Raw genomic sequence first — 24,321 nt, forward strand, 5'->3', positions numbered from 1 at the left:
TCCAATGGTTTTGGGTGCAATTGTAAATGGGATAGACTCCTTGATTTGTCTCTCTTCTGTCTTATTGTTGGTGTATAGGAATGCCACTGATTTCTGTGCATTGATTTTATATCCTGCTACTTGACTGAATTCCTGTGTGAGTTCTAGCAGTTTTGGGGTGGAGTCTTTTGGGTTTTCCACATACAGTATCATATCATCTGCAAAGAGTGAGAGTTTGACTTCCTCTTTGCCGATTTGGATGCCTTTGATTTCTTTTTGTTGTCTGATTGCTGTGGCTAGGACTTCTAATACTATGTTGAATAGCAGTGGTGAGAGTGGACATCCCTGCCGCATTCCTGACATTAGGGGAAAAGCTCTCAGCCTTTCCCCATTGAGAATGATATTCGCTGTAGGTTTTTCATAGATGGCTTTTATGATATTGAGGTATGTACCCTCTATCCCTATACTCTGAAGAGTTTTGATCAAGAAAGGATGTTGTACTTTGTCAAATGCTTTTTCTGCATCTATTGAGAGGATCATATGATTCTTGTTCTTTCTTTTGTTAATGTATTGTATCACGTTGATTGATTTGCGGATGTTGAACCAGGCTTGCAGCCCAGGAATAAATCCCACTTGGTCATGGTGAATAATCCTTTTAATGTACTGTTGGATCCTATTGGCTAGTATTTTGGTGAGAATTTTTGCATCCATGTTCATCAAGGATATTGGTCTGTAATTCTCTTTTTTGATGGGGTCTTTGTCTGGTTTTGGGATCAAGGTAATGCTGGCCTCATAAAATGAGTTTGGAAGTTTCCCTTCCATTTCTATTTTTTGGAACAGTTTCAGGAGAATAGATATTAATTCTTCTTGAAATGTCTGATAGAATTCCCCTGGGAAGCCATCTGGCCCTGGGCTTTTGTTTCTTGGGAGATTTTTGATGACTGTTTCAATTTCCTTAGTGGTTATAGGTCCTTTCAGGTGTTCTATTTCTTCCTGGTTCAATTTTGGTGGTTGATACATCTCTAGAAATGCATTGGGTCTTGATTTTCTTAAGAATCTCCATATCAATAGTGTACTGCTTGTTATGTGCAATAATTAGTGCCCTATTTGGTAATCCAATTGTAGTTAGGTTACTGTTTCATGCAGAAGAACTGAATCCTAACTGATAGACTCAGCATGATGTTTACAAGCATGAACTTAGAGTCAGAAAAATGATAGATGGAATCTTAGCTCTGTCACTAATTAGGTATATGACATAGGGCAATTTGCATAGTCTACCTCAGTCTGAATCTATTCATCTATAAGTAAATATAGCAAAACCTATTTTTCAGAGACTATTAGGAGATTTAAGTAAAATACTCTATGTGAAATGGCTCGGTTCAAAATGCTGACCTGAATCAAATTACAAAAAAGACTATTTCTTCAAAGTCAAAGGATATGAATTTGATAACTTTTCTCTGTGAAGTCTTAGAGTGACTGAGTTCCAGATGCCCTCGGAGGTGAAGGACCTGTGAGTCATTCTCAGAGTACCCCTCACCCCACTTCACAATAAGGTCAAGCAAAGGAGAGTATACGAGTATAGTCTCAGACTTTACAGAACTTCGCCTTGCCCCTGAATATACCTCACAGTCCTAAGATTTTGGTTCTTCTGTTCTCTTTTAAGTCTGGAAAATTTTAACTAATGTAGGGCACTTTCACTAAAATATGGATGAAAATAGATCTAATAGTGTCAGCCTCCTATGGCAGAAAAATGCTTCAACACAAACACGCTATTTTCAATCAATGCTACTGATTGCAAAATCTTCTGTAAGTGAAGGTACCTTTGCCAAAAATAGAATAGAAACACCAATACTTATAAATTGGAGTTTGTTAAAATTCAAAACTAAAAATGCACGTAGAAAGAATTCAAAGTTGATTAGGTTAGAAATTTTGCACTAGCTTCTTTGTGAACTCATTACAGTACAAGTCTCAATCATTAGTAGACTGACTTGGTTTTACAGTGCCATGAAATTAAACATGTATAAAGTAATTTATAAATATAATAAAATTTTCCCTAATTTGATAAATAAAGAAACTAGGGCAGAGGTTTACTGGCTTGTCCAAAATAACATAGTTACTTGATTCATTTTACTTTAAATTTTTCTTTCACTTTTAAAATTAATGTGAACCAGTGCACACAGGTAAATAGTACAAGATCCTGGACTGGACCTCAGCTAGCCTTACTCCAGCCCACTGTTCCTTCTACACTAATATAAAGAGCTAAAATATATCAAATAAATAAATGTATAGATGATAGATTGGCTAAAATACAATAATAAGAGGCTTCATAAATAGCTACTGACCTATCTATCTACACAACCTTATAAAAAGTTTAGGAACATCAGCATTCAAGACAGTTTTCCTAGGTTCTCCTTACTCCTCTATAACAATTTCTTCAGTGACCAAATTGCAATTTTAAAAGATGGAATTAAAATGTTTCCAAGTCACAACCCTTACATAGGGTTATTTCAACAGAAAACACTGACAATGTCAAAATACACACAACCCTAAAAATGAAAGACTAAGAATGAAAGAGAAGTCACTAGGAGCAGCAACTTAAAGGGAATTTCCACAAATCATAAAATTGATGGAGCTGGATTAAGAAAAGCAGCAAGGAATACATACATTCCACTTCGTGAAATGTAGCAACCTTGTGCCCCCAACAAAAGTTAAAAGGGGAAAAAAATGATCTCTACCATCCATGGTGTTTTTCAGAGACTCAGAAAAAAAGTAAAGCCAGTCCCTTACTTTGGAGTACTGATTTTTTAAGAAACCACAGTATTATTTCTGTGCTTCATCCTCATCTGTCTCATCTGGCAACTTCCAGATGACAGAAAGGGTAGAAAACCATGCTGGGGCCGTGTGTGTGTAGGAGGCAGGGAAGAGGAACACTATAATGGGAACACTGGAGGGCATTTTCTCCTCAAAAGAAAAAAAATCAAAGAGTAGGAAGAATACAGGAAGGTCCCTGATGATAGTGCATGTTGAGTGTTGCAGCATTTAACAACTCTGTTATGTATGCTGTGAAAACAAACCTCTGATTTTAAAATACCAAGTTTTTATAGATTTCTCCTAGGTAATGAGGTAAGTAAAATAGAAAGTGAAGAATATTAAAGCAAGAGCTAAAGAGAATATCAGTCTGAATACTCAGAGAGGATCATAGCTCTGAAAATGATTTCTTACAGGGACCAGAAGATATTTTTATAAGACTCTTAAGCACCTTTAATAAAACCAAATTAAGAGGAAAAGACAATGAAAAGCCTTGATACTGACGAAAGGTAGTATGGTAAGAAAACAAAAGACTGCAAAGAGATTAAAATACAAAAATATAATTCAAATCCATGATGAGGAAGTTAACCGCAAAAGCTGCTTGGAAGGGAGAAAACTGGCAAACAGACCCACTACTAATTCCCATTGAGACAACCAGGTATGTCTGGGTGGCTCAGTCGGTTAACATCTGATTCTGGATTTTGGCTCAGGTCATGATCTCAGGGTCATGGGATCAAGCCCCACCTGGGGTCCTGTGCTTGCCAGGCAGTCTGCTTGAGATTCTCTCTCTCTCCTTCTGCCCCACCCCCCACTCACGCTCTCTCTCTAAATAAATAAATAAAATCTTTTTTAAAAAAAAGAAAGAAAGAAACAACCAAAGAAACATAGAATCAAGGGGGAAAATCTGTAGTACTACAAAAAAAGAAAAAAAAAAGAAAGGAACTTTAAAGATGTTAAAGTTATGAACAAAATGGAATTCAAATGAAGGAAAACCTTTTGAATGCTGAGAAGCCAAAACTTAATTTAAAATTTAGTTGCAGGCATATATGGGTTTTCCACTTTAATGTAATGGATAATCCAAGCTCAGAGAGACAGGAACTGTGCACTGAGCATGCGAACGATGAACAATCAATGGAAGGCCTTCAGGAAACACAGACCCATCACCAGCATATTTGAGCACAGCTGCATATAGCAGGGCTTTTCTCTGAGTAAAAGTGGAGGATTTGCCTCAACAGCTTCCAAAGATGGCCAGTGAGACAAGAGAGGACGCCTTTTCTATCCTGGCTGCCAAATCACAAAGACATGCCTAAAAAATTCTGGATTGAAAATAAAATAGAAAAAAAAAGTAGACTGGCTTTGAACATCTAATCATAAATTAGGAAATAGCATAGCAACATTTAGAGATTTAAAGTGGGAATTAAGGAAAAAAAAACTGTGGGCACAGAAGCCTATTTCCAGACAAAATCTACATTACACTTTTCAGGGAGAAATGAATGGTGACGAATGTTATTCTCAGCCTAGAGTTGTGCATAAGCAAGGGCTCACCTAATGAAATAGGTTGCCTGCGTCCATACTTAGAATGTACTCAAACCAACCAAGAAATGAATAGTATTTAACAGCTTAAGAATGGGAAATCCTAGTGGTAAAAGGCTGACAGTGAGTGGGAAAAATAGATGAAGTTTAATAAGTCAAAATAATTTCAGAAATATGACCCTTAAAATTAAATATTGATATATAACTCATCATTTAAGGAGGGGATAGAACACTTTTAAATAGTGATTTAACCTTAATGTTATCAAAAACTCCAGATTATATTAACCGTCCAGGAAGGGAGGGTTAATATAAATATATTAAGCTCAATCTTCATTGTACATGAAGAGGGCAAGGCAGGATTTCATTCTTGATTTTGGCCCTTTATGAAAAGTACTTTGAAGAATGCACTTCTCTCTCCATTTCTGATTTTTGATACTCAGAAAAGATGGACTACGTGTGAATCTAGTCTTTAGTATGTCTGCTAAAAGGGGCTATTTCTCCTGCTTGCAGAGCTTCATTCTCAGAGCTCCAGGAATAACAGTGGGGAAGAACGAAGGGCTGGCAGGTTGGACAAGCCAGGAATGCAGCTTCACCAGAGAAAGCACAGGTGGGTCACTAACTGTCACCTCCATCCAGTCCTATCAGGCACTTCATCTGTTTGGTTCGTTGGCGGTAATGAATCCTAGTAGCAGGACCTTTCAGTCTTTGTTTTTGCTCTCCTTGCTTTTTTCTAATCATGGCAAGTTATGAGACCCTGATGTAACCCCTGTGTCATGTCAAAATAGTTCTTATTAAATAATTTTAAGCCAGAGAGTGGTATAATCGCATTTAGGTTGTAACCCTGGCAGCAAAGTATGACAGATTATTGAGGGGAAAACTTAAGGCAAAGAGACCAGTTAAAAAGCTTCAGGAGTCATGAGACAACAAGGGCCGAAACCAAGGTTGTGACAGAGCAGGCAGAGAACAGGGTAACGGTTCCGAAACGTAGGGTGTGTGAATTGGTTAACATGTGTCAGGTACGGAGATCGAAATTCAGTAGGCAGAAATCTCTCTAGGAAAAAAATAATTCAGATCTGAACTAGTAGGACATGAAGTAGTAGCGGAGACTCCGAGTATAAGAAGGGTTTTCATTACTTATCTCATTTAAATCTCTCAAAAGCTCTCTGAAATGGCTACCGTCTTTATTTATCTGCTAACCAGACTCTGTGCATAGCAGTTAAGTGACTCATTCAAAATTAGACAGGTAGCAAGAGATAGGACTAAAACTCAGGTCTTCTGATTTGAGGTTGAATGTTTTTTTACTGCACCACAACCTAGCAAGGTATAATTACATATTTACCTTTGCTGTAGACTGAATGGTTACACTTAGCCCAGAGGATCAAAGGTACATTTAAAAATCCAGTAAATGAATCTGAAGAGTGAGGACTTACACTGCCATCTCAGCTCATGAAGAAGGAGGAGGACTATTAACAAAAAAGTTGTTTGAATGGTTTTGGTTAGACTGTCACGTGAACGTCACGTGAACATTATAATCACTGGGGTTCAGGAGATAGGCAATGTGGATATCAGTGACCTAGACAGAAATTAAGGCTTTGCTGCCTTACAAAGAAGTTGGTTCTTTGATTCATTTCAAACACAAATACTATACCTCTGGAAACCACTTGCCATGTCTATATAATTTTAAATTGTCAAGCTTTTTTGGAATACATTCATGGAGCGCATTAAATCAGCTATTTTGCTTTGGGAGATATAATTTTATATGTTATACCACTCTACCGAAATGCCATACTGCATTTCTCAGCAGTCTTCATTGGCTAACAATTCAATTATAAACACAATTCATTATTTTCATGTTAGATTAGAAAGCCTTTTGCACTGGCTTGAGCTATCTTCCCAGAGCAAATGGGGCAGTTTATAAAAGGCCAAACCGCAGGGTGGAGCATTGAGAGTATGAAGCATCATATAAAATGTAACCATATGAAACAGAAATCTGCCTTACAGCAAGCTGCTTATCTGCAGTTCAGGACAGCTAAACTTCCCAGATAAAGGGCAGGGGGGTGCCTGATAGCCAGGAGGGGCTCATGTAGCCCCTTTTTCCCTACTTCCTCACCCTGTTTTATAATATATTGTCTTTAGTGCATTTCCTCTGCAGGGTTTTTTTTTTTTTTTCCCTGTCCCCTAGTGAGCAGAAGTCGCTCTAACTCTGTGATGCCTTCCCTGAGTCCTTTTGTGGATCTGGGCCTGCTCTTTTTCAGGCTCAGCTGAAACCACTTGCTTCTATTTCTTTCCTTTTCTACGGTATAATCTTTATAAAGGGCGTTATAAGAAGCAAGGCAGAGATTTACAGGATGAATTATTTACTGATGGATAACATCAGAAATGGGCAGATGAGAACCACTCATTTGTATTTTTGCCACTCTTAATCAAATGTCTTCTGATCAATCAGTTGAATGGTCTCCCCTCTGCATTTTAAATATCTGAACATTGATTCATCATTATGGTAACTTTACTGATATGTATGGAAAACAAAATTGTTCAGGTTACTCCTCTTAATAGTCACTTGGCATTGAATTTCAAGTACTACACCAAATTCATCTTCCACCAAGTGTCACAACTCCAAGACTATCTGGTCCAGCAAATCCTGACAAAATCTCAATTTACTATCAAGGCCTGATGCCTCAGTATTTTTATTTCGTTCTAAATACACTGTTCATTTTCTTAATTTTTTTTTACATGTACCTAGTCTTAGGAGTATGTAAGACCAATATTCAAGTTTCCCCAGAAATGGAAAGCACTTCTGGTTTGATCTTGATAATTACATCAGTTTGTTTTGTTTTGTCTGGAATAATGACTTCTTGATAGCTGTATAGACTATTCCATAAATAACTTAAATATTTTGTAAGAAGAAAAATTAATTCTTTAATATTTGGTATAATGTTATCATTACAATAGAAAATTTGACTAGCAGAAGTTAGGCAAATTGCTAACTTAAAAATTAATCTTTTAATGTCAATGGATTATTTTTATTAGAGTCATCACTTTAAAAAAAAGATTGAAACCTCTTTAAAAAAACAGTAAATATAAGAAACAGAATCAAAATTATTTGGCAGTGTTTTTTTTTAAACAATTATCTTTTCCTTTTGATTTTAAACAGTCACTGTGTTCCACAATTTTTTCAGTTTACCCCTCTGTTCGTTCAGCATTGTCTAAACACTACCATCCCCTCCCTCATTTGATTTCCATCATGTCTTCCCAGAAAAGGAAAAGCCAGGATTCAGTGACAAGATGCCTCAAAACAGTTATCTCCTTACTTGTGCAGCCAGAGTGATAGTGGGATAAGGTACTGGGACCCTAAAAATCTCTTTGCACTCACTAGTAAGCCTAATAAGCATGGCCTCAGTTTCTCCATTTGCAAAGTCAGAATAGTTTTGTATGATCTCCAATGGCCCCAAATCTGTAAAATACTAAGTATAAAAAAAAACTACCTTAAAGACTGTTAAATAACAAAAGTCAAGCAAGTAAATTTGAAGTTATAATTAGATTTATTAAATGATTCATGAATCAGGCAGCACCCTAACTAGCGAGTAGAAAGGAGCTCCAAGGAGTTGGAAGGTTTTTATAGAGGGAGGGTTATTAGGGCAAGAAAGTTATTAGCAAAAGAAAAGGATTATTCTAGGTGAGGCTGCTTTCTAGGGGGAAAAGCAAGGTATCATCACGTAGATGATCTCATCTTTTTAGGGGGATGGAAATGGTCTAAGTGGTAGACTCATTGGTGCACACTGAAAAATTCCTAGCTGATCTTTTTAAGACTAAATTTCTGGGGGATGTTGAAACTGCAATTAGATTATGTATTATACACCAGTTTGGGAACTTGGTCCAAGTGACAACATTTGGGACCTGTGGTTGGTTGGTTGGTTTGTTTAACAAGACAAATCATTAACAAATTAAATCAATGTTGATGCAGTACAGTAAAACTGAAAGTTGGTTAAAGAAACAATTCCTTGACTTTCAGAATTAGCTATTCTTAATCAGCCACTTTTACTATCTCAGTATTTCTTTAAACTTGTTTATTTGGTAATTATTAGAGTGCTTTGAAAATAAACTTGAAAGTCATGAAATACTTATTTTTATATGTTAAAATGTAATTTCTCCTATTTTTTAAATCAAATTAGAGTCTTCCAAGAGCTAAAATAGTTCTATACCCTTTTGAAAACTAAATTGTATCTTTGAATCCCCTACAACTTATTTTCTATAGTAAGAATGGTCTGAAAGAATCACCATGGCTTTCAGAATAACCAACTTTGCACCAGGGAGAATCTCTAATTTTTGTTGTATTTATCAACTCTATATGAACATATACTTATTAAAATTATATTCTATTTGCATTGTAATTTTCCCATTTAAAGATATCATCCTTAGCTTTTAAAACATAAAAGAATCACAATCTTTGTTAACTGCAATAGTGAGATTTCTCCCATCTTGTCCTCCCACAGGACAAGACAGAGTAAGTTCTTGATGAAACATCTTCTGAACTAGGCTGTTTCTAGGAAATTAAGCAAACTCTAAGCCATCCTCCAGAAATCTTTACTTGATCTAGAATCCCAAAAACTTCCAAATGAAACTAGGAAAACACCTTTCCTTCATAAGGAACCCTCCTGATTCTTAGAATTTACATATACAAAGGCCTTTGGTGTAGAGTGGGCAGCCAGTGGGCAGCCAGAGGCAGGAACTAATTTTAAGAAAACTATATGATGACTGAATTTGCAACTTGGCTATGGCCTGACAGATGATGATGATGATAATGATGATGATGATGATGACGATGATGATGATTACCATTAGCACTGGAAGAGGAATTCAAAACTCTGATTATCCTCAAATACTGAAAAGGGATATCTCCTCTGATCACTTTCCTCAGAAATACTCCTTTAAAATTCTTCTCCCCTCCACTGAACCCATGTCCTCTTTGGTAGTAATTTAAGACTTCTTTTTCCTTCTCAAATTAATATATGTACAGGAGGAAACTAACACTCATCAGTCAAGATTTATTTTTGTTATACTTTACAAGTAAGGCATAAAGAAACAGAACCTCAATATATTTCCTCCAAGGATAATAAACTGTACCTCACTGTTGTTGTTTAACAACTTAAAAAATAAAGGATGTTTTAAATGGGGGAGGCACTTCTTATCAATAACAAATTTCATTTGATAAAGATAGATTAAGCAATACATGCAAGCAAACTAGCAAAAAAAAATGAGATAGGAACAATTTGTTGATGAAATGAACTAATACAAAATATATAAATTGCCCTTGCATTTGGAACTGAGATTATAAATTATTTTCATAGTCAACTAAGGTGTGATTAACATTTAAGTACCAAGGTTATTTAACATTTAAACACAAAGGTTTCTCCATGAATTACTTTGGATTTATAGAATCCCTCTCACCAGCATTTCTTTTGAAGCTGCACTTTATGAAAGATGAGATGTTCAAGCACCTTATTCAGCTGAGGACTATTCTTCTGAACACATGACCAGGCAGCAACACAGTGCCAGAGCAGGTGGTTAACTTCATATCCTCCCTGATTAAATTGCAAATGTTCCTGGAATTAAAAAATAAAAATATATCTGGAAAAGAGTTATTTGACTTGAATAAACATGAAAATGAATTTCCTGGGAAATTTTAAATATTCAAATGAAAATGCATTATTTTCTTAAACTTCATGTTACACCAAAAAGAGCAATTTACTTAAGTATATTTTTGTAAATATATATAGTGTGGGGGAGGAAAAATAATTTTCTATCTACCCTTCCAGGTTCTTGGCTGAGACCTTTGTACCCCCTGCACCCCCCTGTAATAAAAAGATTAATAGGAGAAAACCAAACAGTAGTTTAATAACATGTATACCTCCTGTACACATGGTAGACGGAGGAATACTTTTCAAAGTGGCCCAAGCCACTACCTTATATAACATCTCTAGCTAAAGACAAAACAGTAGGTGGGCAGTTATGGATGGTTAACAGGAAAAGCCTAGTAAACAAGGGTAAGGTTGATATGCAGATTTGTCATTGCCTTCTCCACTGATAAGAGTTTCTAGAGATTTAGAATCATTCTTCTCTTCCTAGTACAGAGAGGGAGGCACCTATACAAACAGAGACTTCTCTTAAAATGTAAATATCTCTTACAAAAAGGGTAACTTCTACTCAGTTTTCACAGCTTCTCCTGTGTCTGTGATTTCTTAAAAATAACCAGCCTAAAATAATCCTTATGCCAAAGAGTCATATTTTGGGGCAGCAAATTTTGCTTCCCTTCAATTGTTAACCTGAACCTAATGACTTAATTGCTTTTCACATGGGTCCCTTGTGTTCAATGACATCATTCCATACTATGACAAAAATTCTATATCCTCTACAGGACAATTATCAGAACAATGTGCTTCTTAGACCCTATATGACTTAGTTCTTCCTGACACCCAAGGAGGAGAGGATGGGGAAAAGTTTGAACAATGATCAAACAGCAAATTAGGTTTTAAAATGTGGATTTCCACTTTAAGGGCAATATACATGCCTAGCTAGACTTGGTCAATGTCTGCTAAATAACTATTTTAAAAGTCTACAAATTCAGAGGAAAAAATGGGCTGTTATCTGTTTATTTTTTCTTGAAATGCTTCCTAACAGTTTCATAGAATTAGCTGATCTACTAAGGTAACCGGTATAAAGAAACCTGACTTTATTGTTAGACGGTGATAACATAGCACTCTCATTGAATTTTTTCCAACAATACAGATTCAAATACACATCTTATGATATGTACTTAATATTTCATTCTTTTATGCTCAAAAGAAACCCTTAAAGAGACTCCAAAAGGGTTTATATTCTCATTTATTATACAAACAACATTAGATCTACAATTTAAAGATAATTGTCATGTTAAGTATTCTTAAGTTGAAAGGCCAGAAATTCATATATAAATTTTAAACTAAGATATATTAAGTTTCTAGTAAACTGTTTAGTTAAGTCCCACAGATGTGTATTGATCTATTTTTATGTTGGGAACAGAGATGCTAGAGATAAGTCATTAGTAAGATAAAGTCTCTGCACAAGGCTACTGACTGTGGGGAATAATCACTCAGAAAGGCAAATGTGGAAAACAAGCCAATGTTTAGAATGTTAGAATATTCCATAGAGAAGCTTTATTTTAAAATAATGTAAAACAGGGGCACCTGGGTGGCTCAGTCGGTTAAGCTCCAACTCTTGATTTTGGCTCAGGTCATGATCTCAGGGTTGTGAGATCAAGCCCTGAGACAGGCTCCACGCTCAGTGCAGAGTCTACTTGTCCCTCTTCTCCTGCTCGTGCATCCTCCCTCCCTGCCCCCCTCTCAAATAAATAAAATCCCCCCCAAAAAGTTGAGAGGGCTCTTTTAACACAGTTTAAATGACTCCCAGAGAACTTTTTCTTTTTACCCCCTTACTTCCCTTCCTCTTTCCTTTCCTTCCTCTCTTCCTTCTTTCCTTTTTTTCTTGGCTTTATGAGCACTTCCTATAGTTCTTTCATCTGCATGCCTTGCTGCCCAGCTTTGGATTATGCTCCTTTGCAAACTGGACCCTGTACACAGAGGCCAAACAGAGATTAAAGAGAGAGACCACTCCAGATTGGTAGGTGATAGGTCTAATAAGCCAGGGAAATTACTTAGGAGGATTATCTTAGATTGCTTCAAGACAAGCAAATCCTCTGCACCCACCTGAATCTTAAGGTTTATAGGAAGCCTTAACTGGGTTTTCACTTATACCACCCAGATGGTCTCAAGAGCACATTGATCTCTCAAGGCTACATCCTTGAAATGGCTCCAGCTGTGGGAACAGTGAGCAGAACATGCATTCCAGGGAGGAGCCTCAGATTGCCCAGGTCCAGCTCATGGGAGAAACCAGTGGCCACATCCTCTCAATTACATTCTCCAACAAGCTATCAGTGCAGCTTGCACAATACCTATTTTGAGAAGTCCACCTAAAAAAGTGCTATTAATCTAATGTTGGCTGAAATTTCAGATAACCACATCAGCTTGAATCTTATGCAAATTTGAGTACACAAGCTCTGAATATCAGACCAGACTCTCTTTTATAACAGTAATGAGCTTTGAAGAATGGGCTGTATTTTGGCTGTTCAGAGATAGCCTTTTGAGTTTCATCCTTGTTTTTAGTCATTTTGGGGATGGTTGACAATGCCATGAAAGGACCTCTTAACACAAATGTGCTACTTAGATAATAGGATATTATCATATAATATGAATCATAGGATAATGCTTCTAATTTTAAAGAACCTGTGTCTCAGTCTAACCCTAGTAACCATGTACATTTGCAGTATAGCACAAAATGTCCCAAATTTAGATAATGCCTTTGGCTTCCCAAGTACTTAAAGCATTAGAGGATGAGATTGCTAATCACAATTGAATGTAAACTCTGTATGTTTCCTAGTTTTCAGAAAACTATTTGTACTTTAGGACAGATGCAGCTATTTAGTAAAGGGTCTACTGCATTTCAGTTGAGTTTAATCTACTATCTCCAAAAAACTCTGTTGTTACTATCATGTGACAACTGTACTCAGCAAATTGAGTTCTGCTAGTGAACAACAGAGTGGAAAACTCAATCCAGTGTTCTGGCTCTGAAAGCCACAGAGCTAATTAAAGTGCACCATTTGTCAAAGTCAATGGAAACCTTGCGTCTGGATCAGCTTTTAAAGGATATTAAAAGAAAAAATGGGTTCTAGCAGCAGGGAAAGGAAATTTCCTATTCTAAAATAGAACCAACACGCATATTGTGTGTATCCTAACATGTATATCCTACAGAATTCTTTATTTTTTCAGCCATTTTATGGCAGCACTTGGAAAACAAATTAAATGCTTATGTTTTTACTCCAACGCGGATAAATATATTAAAAACAAAATATTTTGCAGTGGCCAAAATATTCTGTCATGGACCTTTGAGCATTACTGGAAAAGAAGGGCTGTAAGAATAAATCCTCAAATCCTCTACTATGGCAGGTCAATAACAAAGAAAGGAGGGGGATGAATACAGATGTATTGCTTATATTCCCATTTTCGTCTCTGATTCCTACTGTCTTCTCCCAGTAGGTGAGAGAGATGGGTATTGAATGGGTAAGTACTCAACTGAATGGGAGAGCCTGGCTTAGACCAAGCTATACTGAAGAAATTGGGCTGAAACTGGGGAACAATGTTCAAACATGTAATCAGGCACTGAATTAGTTAGCTGAACCAGAAATTTTAGTAGCACTGTGGCTACACTACCTTTCAAATTCTTTATATTGTGTGGGAATGGGAGGAGAAAAAGAGCAATAAATCTGATAGGCTAAAATCTGTTATAATCCCCTCACAAAATCAGAGGTATAGAGCTGAAATAGAACTTAGAAAAGACTGAAACTATGCTCTTCGTTCTTTGTGGAAAAAGGCACAGAGACTTAGTGACTTGTCCCACTCTAAGCAGAAACATTCTCTTTTTTGTTTTTTAGATTTTTAAAAATATCTTTGAGAGAGAGAGCTCAAGAGCGGGGGGTGGGGGGAGACAAGACAACTCTGCGCTCAGCACAGAGTCCAACGTGGGTCTCTATCTCAGGACTCTGAGATCATGACCTGAGCCAAAAGCAAGAGGCTGACACTTAACCTACTGAGCCACCCAGGCGCCCCTAAACAGATACATTCTTTTCATGTGTTGACATTTTGCCCCTTCCAGTTCAGGCAAAGCTGTCCAGCAGGAATCTTCCATTTCCTTGTAGCTTTTGTACAACAAGATTGACAAGAACAGATAGATTTTTTTTTTTTAGATAGCATCTTTCTATTTTTTTAATTTTTTAATTTAAATTCAATTTAATTAACATAACTGTATTATTAGTTTCAGAGGTAGAATTTAGTGATTATTTAGTTGCATATAACACCACATGCTCATTACTTCAAGTGCCCTCATTAATGCCCATCACCCAGTTACCCCATCCCCCCACCCAGCTCCCCTTCAACAACCCTCAGTTTGTTTCCTATAGTTAAGAGTCTTCTATGGTTTGCCTCCCTCTCTGTTTTCACTTATTTTATTTTTCCCTCCCTTTCCCTATGTTCATCTGTTTTGTTTCTTAAATTCCACATGAGTGAAATCATACGGTATTTGTTTTCTCTGACTGACTTATTTCACTTAGGATAATACCCTCTAGTTCCATCCATGTTGTTGCAAATGGCAAGATTTCACTCTTGCTGAGTAACATTTTTTTGATGGCTGAGTAATATTCCATTGTCTATATGTATATACACCACATCTTCTTTACCCATTCATCTGTCAATGGACATCTGGGCTCTTTCCATAGTTTGACTATTGCAGACATTGCTGCTATAAATATTGGGGTACACATACCCCTTTGAATCACTATGTTTGTATACTTTGGATAAATACCTGGTAGTGCAATTGCTGGATCGTATGGTAGCCCTATTTTCAACTTTTTGAAGAACCTCCATACTATTTTCCAGAGTGGCTGCACCAGCTTGCATTCCCACCAACAGTGTAGGAGGGTTCCCCTTTCTCCGCATCCCCGCCAACCTCTGTTGTTTCCTGAGTTGTTCATTTTAGCTATTCTGACCAGTATGAGGTGGTATCTCATTATGGTTTTGATTTGTATTTCCCTGATGATGAGTGATGCTGAACATTTTTTCATGTATCTGTTGGCCATTTATATGTCTTCTTTAGGAAATGTCTGTGTCTTCTTCCCATTTCTTGACTGGATTTTTTGTTTTTTGGATGTTGAGTTTGATAAGTTCTTTAGGTTTTGGATACTAGCCCTTTACCTGATAAGACATTTGCAATTATCTCCTCCCAATCTATAGGTTGCCTTTTAGTTTTGTTGACTGTTTCCTTTGCTGTGCAAAAGTCTGTTATCTTGATGAAGTCCCAAGAGTTCATTTTTGCTTTTGTTTCCCTTGCCTATGGAGACGTGTCTAACAAGAAGTTGCTGTGGCCGAGGTCAAAGAGGTTGTTGCCTGTGTTCTCCTCTAGGATTTTGATGGATTCCTGTTTCACATTTAGGTCTTTCATCCATTTCGAATTTATTTCTGTGTATGGTATAAGAAAGTGGTCCAGTTTCATTCTTCTGCATGTGGCTGTCCAATTTTCCCAACACCACTTGTTGAAGAGATTGTCTTTTTTCCATTGGATATTCTTTCCTGCTTTGTTGAACATTTAGATTCTTAAAGAGAAGCAGAATCAACACTGAAGGTTGCCTGCTTCATAACTAGAACACTCATATTGTCAAGATTTCACAATATCTTATTTTTTAAGCAAAAACACTCAAATCACTCATTAAGCACAATTAACTTCATGGTAAAACACAATTATTTAGTCAGCATAATCATGTCCTTAGATGAAAATTACTATATTTAACTGCCTAAGTTAAAGTGAGTTCCTAAATATAATGTTCAATAATCATTGTTAACATTTTCATGGCCCTCAATCATTTACAAGGCACATGCTTTTTTGCAATCTTCACAACAATCCTATAGATTAGTTAGGGTGAATATGATGATGATGATGATGATAATGATTATGATGATGGTGGTGGTGGTCGTGGTGGTGGTGGTGGTGGTGGTGATGTCCTTTTTAAAGATAAGCAAATGGGGATTTAGAGAGCTCACGGACCTCCTCTGAATCATAGTCAGTTGCTGAGCAGGTCTTTCTTCTCATGACCAATGTTCTTACCATTGTTCAGTATCATAGATTATATATTGTTAAAATACTCTTTATACTTAAAAACAAGAGGGCGCCTGGGTGGCTCAGTTAGTTAAGCAACTACCTTCGGCTCAGGTCATGATCCTGGAGTCCCGGGATCGAGTCCCGCATCGGGCTCCCTGCTCAGCGAGGAGCCTGCTTCTCCCTCTAACCCTCCCCCCTCTCATGTACTCTCTCTCTCTCATTCTCGTTCTCTCAAATAAATAAATAAATAAATCTTAAAAAATAAATAAATAAACTTAAAAACAAGATCCCTTTTGTGAATGAAGTAATTGGTGCTCATTAGTAATTATAACCAAAAGATTCAAAATTACTTAGCATATGTCACTCTGTGTCAATGATTCACCAAGTAATGAGCCAAAGAGAAAACACAAAAGCCTATAATGATTACAAATAGATGTGGTTAAATGTGTTTCCTTAAATACTTATGTTTTAGTTGGTTTTAGAAAGGGCCCAAGAGAAGCATGGGAAAACTGTGAGGCAAATCATAATACAACTATTTGAAAAAGGAATCTTAAATTTTTTTAGTTGTTTCAACTTCCCTTATGTTAAACATTTTCCTTTAAGATTTATTCATTTATTTATTTTAGAGAGAGCGCGCATGAGCGGGGAGAGGGGCAGAGGGAGAGAGAGTATCCCAAGCAGATTCCAAGCTAAGCATGGAGACAGACACAGGGCTTGATCCCACAGCCCTGAGATCATGACCTGAGCCCAAATTAAGAGTCAGATGCTTAACTGACTGAACCACCCAGGCGTTCCCTTATGTTTTCCTTTTTAAGAAATTATTAGAAAAACAAATTTTCTGTTTATAAACTATGAAATAATAAGTATATGTAACAAAAAATAAAATAACAAAAGAAGCAAGGTTTCAAACTGTTCACTGCTTTCTTTTGGAGTATATGTGAGAGAAGGAAATACATACGAGCCCCAGAGATTGAAGTTTGTTTTTTGAGGTACATCAGCCTATAACATATATGAACAATTATATGGCTCACTGCAGCTCTGTTCACATAATACATAATTTATTACATACCAAGGAATTACATGATTGGGACAGTTTTCTCTAATGTTGATCACTAATATCCAAGTTAGAAATTAAAGGACAATTTTTCATATACTAGAGATTATTTTATTTCCTCAATTCTGAACCATTTAAAAACATTTCAGTTGATTTTAATAGCATTTTAAATGTAATTACATATGAATTATGGAAGCATCAAATATTACAATTGCTCTCATTAATAGCCTGTACTTTATACACTTTCCTTTTAATACAAATGTAATATCTTAAAATCCTCATTTATAAATTAATCTAAATTGCATTGCTATTTCCAATTAAGTAGCTGAGATGGAATCTATAAGGAAAAAGATATTAATTGACATTACTCTATTTAAAGTCGTAGTGCTGCATATTGATGCCCCACTGCTAATCCTATTAACTACTGTCCAGGAACTGTGCATATGGTTTATTGTTTTTGCTATTTGTTCCTCTCGCCCTACCCCCACCACCAGCTAAACTCATCTTCAGCAATGTTGCAGTATTGGCAAGCACAATTATTTAATCATATTAATGTTATCTGACTCATTATGCACTAGGATATACTCACCATATCAGAATCTATGTTCTTATAGCTTTTCTTGTTTTCCACAGGGCTAAAAATTGATCCAGAGAGGAGTTCTCTTTTGCATATAATTTCCATGGTTTTCAGAATGAATTGCACATTTGAAAAGATGTTTGGATACTTGAAATATGACTCTCCAGAAAAACAAAGTGCTATTGTAAGAAAAATAATTTGTGATGAATATTTCATTAATATCTTGCATTGTGTTTCATTTGTCTTTTAGTTACTAAAATATAATTAAATTCAATACTTAGATGCTGAAACTGCTATCCAGTCCCCTATCTATTCAAGATTTAAAGGTTATGCATGACCCCTGCTGGCATAATAGAAAACTACAAGGTAAATAATTAATACATAAGAGTTTATGTAATTCAGAACATCAATTGCATAATGGTAGAATGCCCAATTAAGTATAGTTACTGCACAATAACGGTTGGAAACTTCCAGGTGAAAATAAATCAAGTTATAACATTCATATGTTATCATATCATAATGGATACTTTGAAACTGTAATCCTACAAACAAATCATCACTGTTAACCTACATTCTCCAGTTTTATTCTTTTTCAAGATGTTATTGTTGTTGATTTTTGAAAGAATATATTTTAAATATAACAACAATTATGTCATTCAACATAACACTATGTGGTACTTAACAGAAATATCTTTATGCTGTTCTTTTTGTAAACTTTTAGACAATTTTTGAGTTTTAATCTATTGATAGTGGAAAAAATTAATAATAACTACTCTTCTACTATATGGCTACATGGATAGGAGGCAGTTGTTAATGGCCCCAGGTAAAAATCATTCTGTTGCTAAAGACAGAGATGTAGCATAAGTAAGGCTCTACTTAACAGTATTTGATAGAAGGTCAAAATTGGGGATTTTATCCTTATATGAAACAGTTATTGGTTTTCTTGGGATAGATCTACAATAACAAACTAATGTGACATCTTGAGATTTTATTCACATAATTTTTCAAAATTTTATTTGCCACTATCATCTAATTATTTAATGAGTCACTATACTGAACACAGTGAGGAGTTAAAAAGAGGATTATAATGTATGAAGAAATCAAAACAAGTGATATGATAGACATGAATTCTTATTCAGTCTTGTCTTGGTTTCATACCCTGTCAGAATTTGTAGTAGTGGTGCAATTTATTGGTCAGTCTCCAAAACACTTCTATTATCTCCTATTCCCTCCTCCATGACTTTTTCCACCAAATATTCCCTTTCTTGTATCTTGAGTCTCTTTTTTATCTCTTACTGTACAACATACTAATCTTTTCCTCTTTTGACCTTGTTTTCTTTATTCAATCCATTAAACTAAAAAGTTTATTTAAAACTAAAAATAAAGTTTTTTGAAAAGAAAAATTGACAAGCCTTGAGCTAGACTCACCAAGAGAAAAAAGAGGACTTATATAAGTAAAATCAGAAATGAAGGGAGATGGGGCACATGGGTGGCTCAGTAAATTAAGGTCTGCCTTCGGCTCAGGTCATGATCCCAGAGTCCTGGGATGGAGCCCCACATTGGGCTCTCTGCTTAGCAGAGAGCCTGCTTCTCTTTTGCCCCTCACTCTGCTCTGCTCTCTCTCAACTTCTCCCTCTCTCAAATAAATAAATAAATAAAATCTTTTTAAAAAAAGAAATGAAGGGAGATGTTACAATAGAAAAAAAGGATTTTAAAAAAGAAATACAAAAGACCGTAAGAGACTACTATGAACAATTATACACCAACAAATAAGACAGCCTAGAAGAAATGGATAAATTATTAGGAACATACAACCTACGAAAACTGCATCAAGATGAAATAGAAAATATGAATAGAGTGATTATTAGTAAGGAGACTGAAACAATAATCAAAGACATCCCAACAAATAGAAGTCCAGAACCAGACAGCTTCACTGATGAATTCTACCAAGCACTCAAAGAGAATACCAATCCTTCTTAAACTCTTCCAAAATATAGAAGAGGAAGGAACTCTTCTAAACCCATTTTATAAGGCCAGCATTACCCTACCGAAATCATACAAGGATGTCACAAGAAAAGAAAATTACAGGCCAATATCCCTGATGAACATAGATTCAAAAATCCCCAACAAAATATTAGCAAACCAAATTCAAGAACACATTAAACGGATCATACACCATGATTACGTGGGAATTATTCCAGAGATACAAGGATGGTTTAACATCCCCAAATCAGTCAATGTGATATACCACATTAACAAAATGAAAGCTAAAAATATGATCATCTCAATAAATGCAGAAAAAGCATGTGACAAAAATCAACATCCATTTATGATTAAAAGAACTCTCAACAATGCAGGTATAGAGGGAATGCAACTCAACATAATAAGGGTTGCATATGACAAGTCCACAGCTAACATTTATTCAAGGGTGAAAAGCTGAAAGCTTTTCCTCCAAGATCAGGAACAAGACAAGGATGCCCATTCTCACCATCTTTATTCAACATAGTACTGGAAGTCCTAGCCATACCAGTTAAGCAAGAAAAAGAAATAAAAGGCATCCAAATTGGAAAGGAAGAAGTGAAACTCTTTTTTTGACCTGTTTTTTCATCCAAACTATTGATGTATTTCTCTTTCCCTTTATAGCTAAGCTTTTTGTAATAGTTCACCATCTCTGTCTTATGCTTAAACTTTCCCTTCACTCTTTGTTTACCTCCAATCTGAATTTTGCTTCCACCTCTCCAACAGGAATGCTCCCAAGATCAACAACGACTTTCTGCTTACAGAATCCCATCAACTTTCAGACCTCCTATTATTTAATACTTCTACAGCTCTTGATGATGTTGATCTTCTTGAACCTCCCTTCTTTAGATTTCTATGTCATTACTCCCTCTTATTTCCCTTTACTGATGTATGGCACTCCAATTATCTACTAAATGTTTATGTTCTCCAAGCCTTTTCCTAAAATTAATTCTCCCCCTCCAACACTTTCCACCCCAAGGTTATTTCAGCCATGTTAACATGGATGATTGTCAAATCACCTATGTTAGTATCTGTGAAATAAGTGAATCCCAGCCTTTGCTTATTTCCCTAGTTCCAAATCTGTATTTCTAACTACTCACTGTGTATATATACCTGATTGACCTTCAAATTTCAACACGTCCAATGGTTCTCTAGAATTTTTCCAGTTTAGAGTACACTATCTTGACTGTATTTGTCAGTATGTAAAATTTAAGATTCCTCCTGAATTCCTCATTTTCCCTTATATATAGCACAGATCCAATTGATCACCAAATTTAGTGTCTTTTTCCTCCTAAATATTTTTCAAAACTATTCTACTCTATCTCATTCCCATTTTAAAAGTTCATAATGGTTAACATCTCCTGCCCAACTAATGTCATAGCTAACTGATGCCCTGCATCCACATTCTTCTTACTCTAGTTCAGTATCTACATTGTCACTAGTATTACCTTACTAAAATATAAAATTAACTTTCTTGAAATCTAGAAAGGTAGATACTATTACAGATGAAGAAACTGAGTCACAAACAAGATCATGCACTTAGTTAGGTAGAAAAGTTAAAAGTAAAACCCATGCAGTCTGGCCCAGAAGCCTTGTTCTGCAATACTGTACCTATTATGAAAAATAGGTATTTTTCATGAAAAATAAAATACAGCTTATGTTCCTTATAGTGATAGTCTGAGCTTCTCAAATTATAACATAAAACATTTATAAGTACAGAAAATAAAAGATAGTCTACCGTACAAATATGGTTGAAGTCTAAATAAATGTTGTTTAAAACTTTCTAGGTGACCATGCAGGAAATATATAAAAAGTCGTAAGAAGACCAGATAGCCAATCTGTCAAAAGAAAAAGAAAAAAATATTTTTGTGTTGCATCAATAGATGTTTAGAAACTATAAGGAAACTAAACCATTTTATTATTACATTTGCTTTTGATGAAACAATTTCAAACTCACTTGAGCTTATGTGCTTTTGAAATAACTTTAAAACATTTTTATCAAGGTTGAAATACTGGTTCAGCCAAGAAAATCTTATAAATCATCTCTACATTATATATAATGACCAATACTGAATGCTATTTTGTTCCATGTCCTATAGAATAGTATATTTCAAGTTGCAAGTCATGCCCCTTAAGTGAGTCATGAAATCAATTGAAAGGGGATTTTTAAACAAAATAAAAGAGAAAAGAAAATATCATAGTACATTGCACAGTTCCTTGTTTTGGTATATAAATCAGTGTGCATTGTGTGTGTGCTGGATTGCAATGCCAAAGATATTTTTTTCTATGAGTTTCAGTCAAAACAGTTTAAAAAACATTTCTTTAGATAGTTTTGAGAAATATTCTGCCTGGGCATACTATGCTACACTAAGATCCCAATTCCCTTATGAAAAAAAAGTCGTTGCTAAATAAACACTACTATCTTACCTCTGTGAAGTTTCATGTGTAGCAAGTTTGTTTTACATACAATACAGAAAATGGAATATCTGCAAAAATATATGATGTGCAAGTTTTCACAGAACATAAGAAAAAACCCCACAAACTATAGAAATAAATGGAACACAAATTCCTAAATTGCTAAATCATAAGATTATGGAAAAAAACGAATAAAATATCACTATCAAGATACATGTAGTCCAAATCCTCTTAACAACGATACAGGGTGCTGTCAGATCCATATGTAAAAAATAATAATAATAAAACAAAAAAGATGATTCTACCAAGTCTCAGTGATCAAACCAAGACAATTTAACAAATAAGTGGCATGACTGGACTTTGAACCCAAGACTGTGCTACACCAAAAGTCACGAACTTTCTATTATAGCAGTGATTTCCAAGTATTTTTATCATAAAATTCTATTGGTAAAATAAATTCTGAGAATGCAGCATCAATATTTATAAATGTATCTATAAATTATAAACATGCACCATTTATAGACTTAAATAAAAAGAAAACATTTATGAAGGATATCCAAGGGATCTCTTCATACAGACCACTTTGATATAGTATTATGCTTCTCTAAGAGATTGAAGTTAGATGGGAAGTGGAAATTGTCAGATCATTTAAAAGAATACTGCAATATTCTGTGAGAATATTAAAATAAAAAATACCCCTTGTTATAGACAATGAGTGAAAATTAATCAAAGGGCAATAATTTGCAAGGAATTAGAGATGGATATTGAAAGAAAAATTCATGTTCAAAAGTTTCAAGTTGTACAAAATAGAAAAATACATGAAAAACAGATCAGTTTGAATGATCACTGTATTATACCCCAATTTGGTCATGAGTTTTACCTGCCCCAGAAGCTATCCCTAGTTATAACTATGCTTGGAAAAATGGTTTTAAAAGCTTTCATCTATAATATTCTGAGAGTCTAAATTTTTATTTAAAAATCTGCCTTTCTATAACTCTAAAATATTCTGGGACCCTCTGTGCATCTTTCCTCGTCTCATTTGTGTACATATTCTTTCTGTAGCTTGACAGCTTGAGCTTTGCCTCCTAGACTGAATCTCTCCTTGTCAATTTCTCTTTCTTCACTCTACCATCTTTCCTTCCTTTATTCCTTACTCCCCTTCTCTCTCCATGACACTTCATTTCTCGGACTCTATTATCTAATAGTGAAACAGAAAAGATGAATAATATTTATTATGTGTTATATTTTAATGGTTGGTTATGTGCTCCAAGTTTTTTTATAGAAGCTTGAAGAACATTTTCTATCTAAAATATATTAAACTATCGTTGCTTATATGTTATTCTCTACACTTCAGTTAAGTAGACCTTAATACTTAAGATGGGATTCTACACTCAGTGGTAAATACTGAGGAAAGAAGGCACACAAAATGTGAAAGTAAATAATATTATGGAATCAAATATTTCTGGCTTTTCCTAATGCTGAGCTATATACTACTTTATCAATAAATGGTGCATATGAAGGTGGGTGATGCTTCCCTGGCAATATGTTTCAGTATAGCATACTGTCAAAAAGAAAAGATCAAAACGGAGGTTTCCAACTGACTGTCAGATATATAATGAAAATTCTACAAAGTCAAGGAAGATAACTGAAATGGCTTCTTGCCTGAAATCAAAGGTACTTATAGAGGATGCTTATCTCCACTAGCTAATTTATATTATCTAGAACAAGAAGGAGTAGACTTTGAAATGAGTAAATCTGAGAGCCAAGATAAATGTATAGCATTATAGCTGAGAGTCCACTGGGTTTCAAAACCTTCTGGGTTTCAAAACCTTCTCTGCTGAGACCTTGAATAATTCACTTAGACTCTCTATGCCAGTCTGTAAAATAATGGCCAATAATAGCACTTACCTTTTAGGATTGTTATAAGGATTAAATAAGTTAATATGTCTAATACATCTAAATTACTGATCATTGTGCAAGAAAGACATTGTGCAAGTTAAGTTCTAAGTGTACACAGCTATTATACGAACCTGTGCAAACTGTCTAAACTGTCAGATGAGAAGATATAGGAATCTTCTTAAAAATAAATGGCATAGTGATGGGGCGCCTGGGTGGCTCAGTTGGTTAAGCATCTGACTCTTGGTTTCCGTTCAGGTCATGATCTTGGGGTTGTGGGATCGAGGCCCGCATAGGGTTC

The 24,321-nt window shown here is 35.4% G+C and overlaps 1 protein-coding gene across 1 annotated transcript in view; it reads right to left on the reverse strand.

The window, feature by feature from the left end:
- TMEM232 (transmembrane protein 232) overlaps positions 1 to 24,321 on the reverse strand; it is a 226,424-nt gene that overhangs the window by 185,448 nt on the left and 16,655 nt on the right. Inside the window, exons 5-7 of the mRNA XM_088023664.1 lie at positions 21,448 to 21,547; positions 17,703 to 17,869; positions 9,769 to 9,923 (exon numbers count right to left, since the gene is read on the reverse strand). Of these exons, the coding sequence (XP_087879790.1) occupies positions 9,769 to 9,923; positions 17,703 to 17,869; positions 21,448 to 21,547 (422 nt within the window). The remainder of the gene's footprint in view (positions 1 to 9,768; positions 9,924 to 17,702; positions 17,870 to 21,447; positions 21,548 to 24,321) is intronic.

This window comes from Eumetopias jubatus, unplaced genomic scaffold (genome assembly GCF_037043125.1).
Source record: "Eumetopias jubatus isolate StellerSeaLion01/CBP00866 unplaced genomic scaffold, mEumJub1_p1.0 scaffold_5, whole genome shotgun sequence".
Taxonomy (NCBI): domain Eukaryota; kingdom Metazoa; phylum Chordata; class Mammalia; order Carnivora; family Otariidae; genus Eumetopias; species Eumetopias jubatus.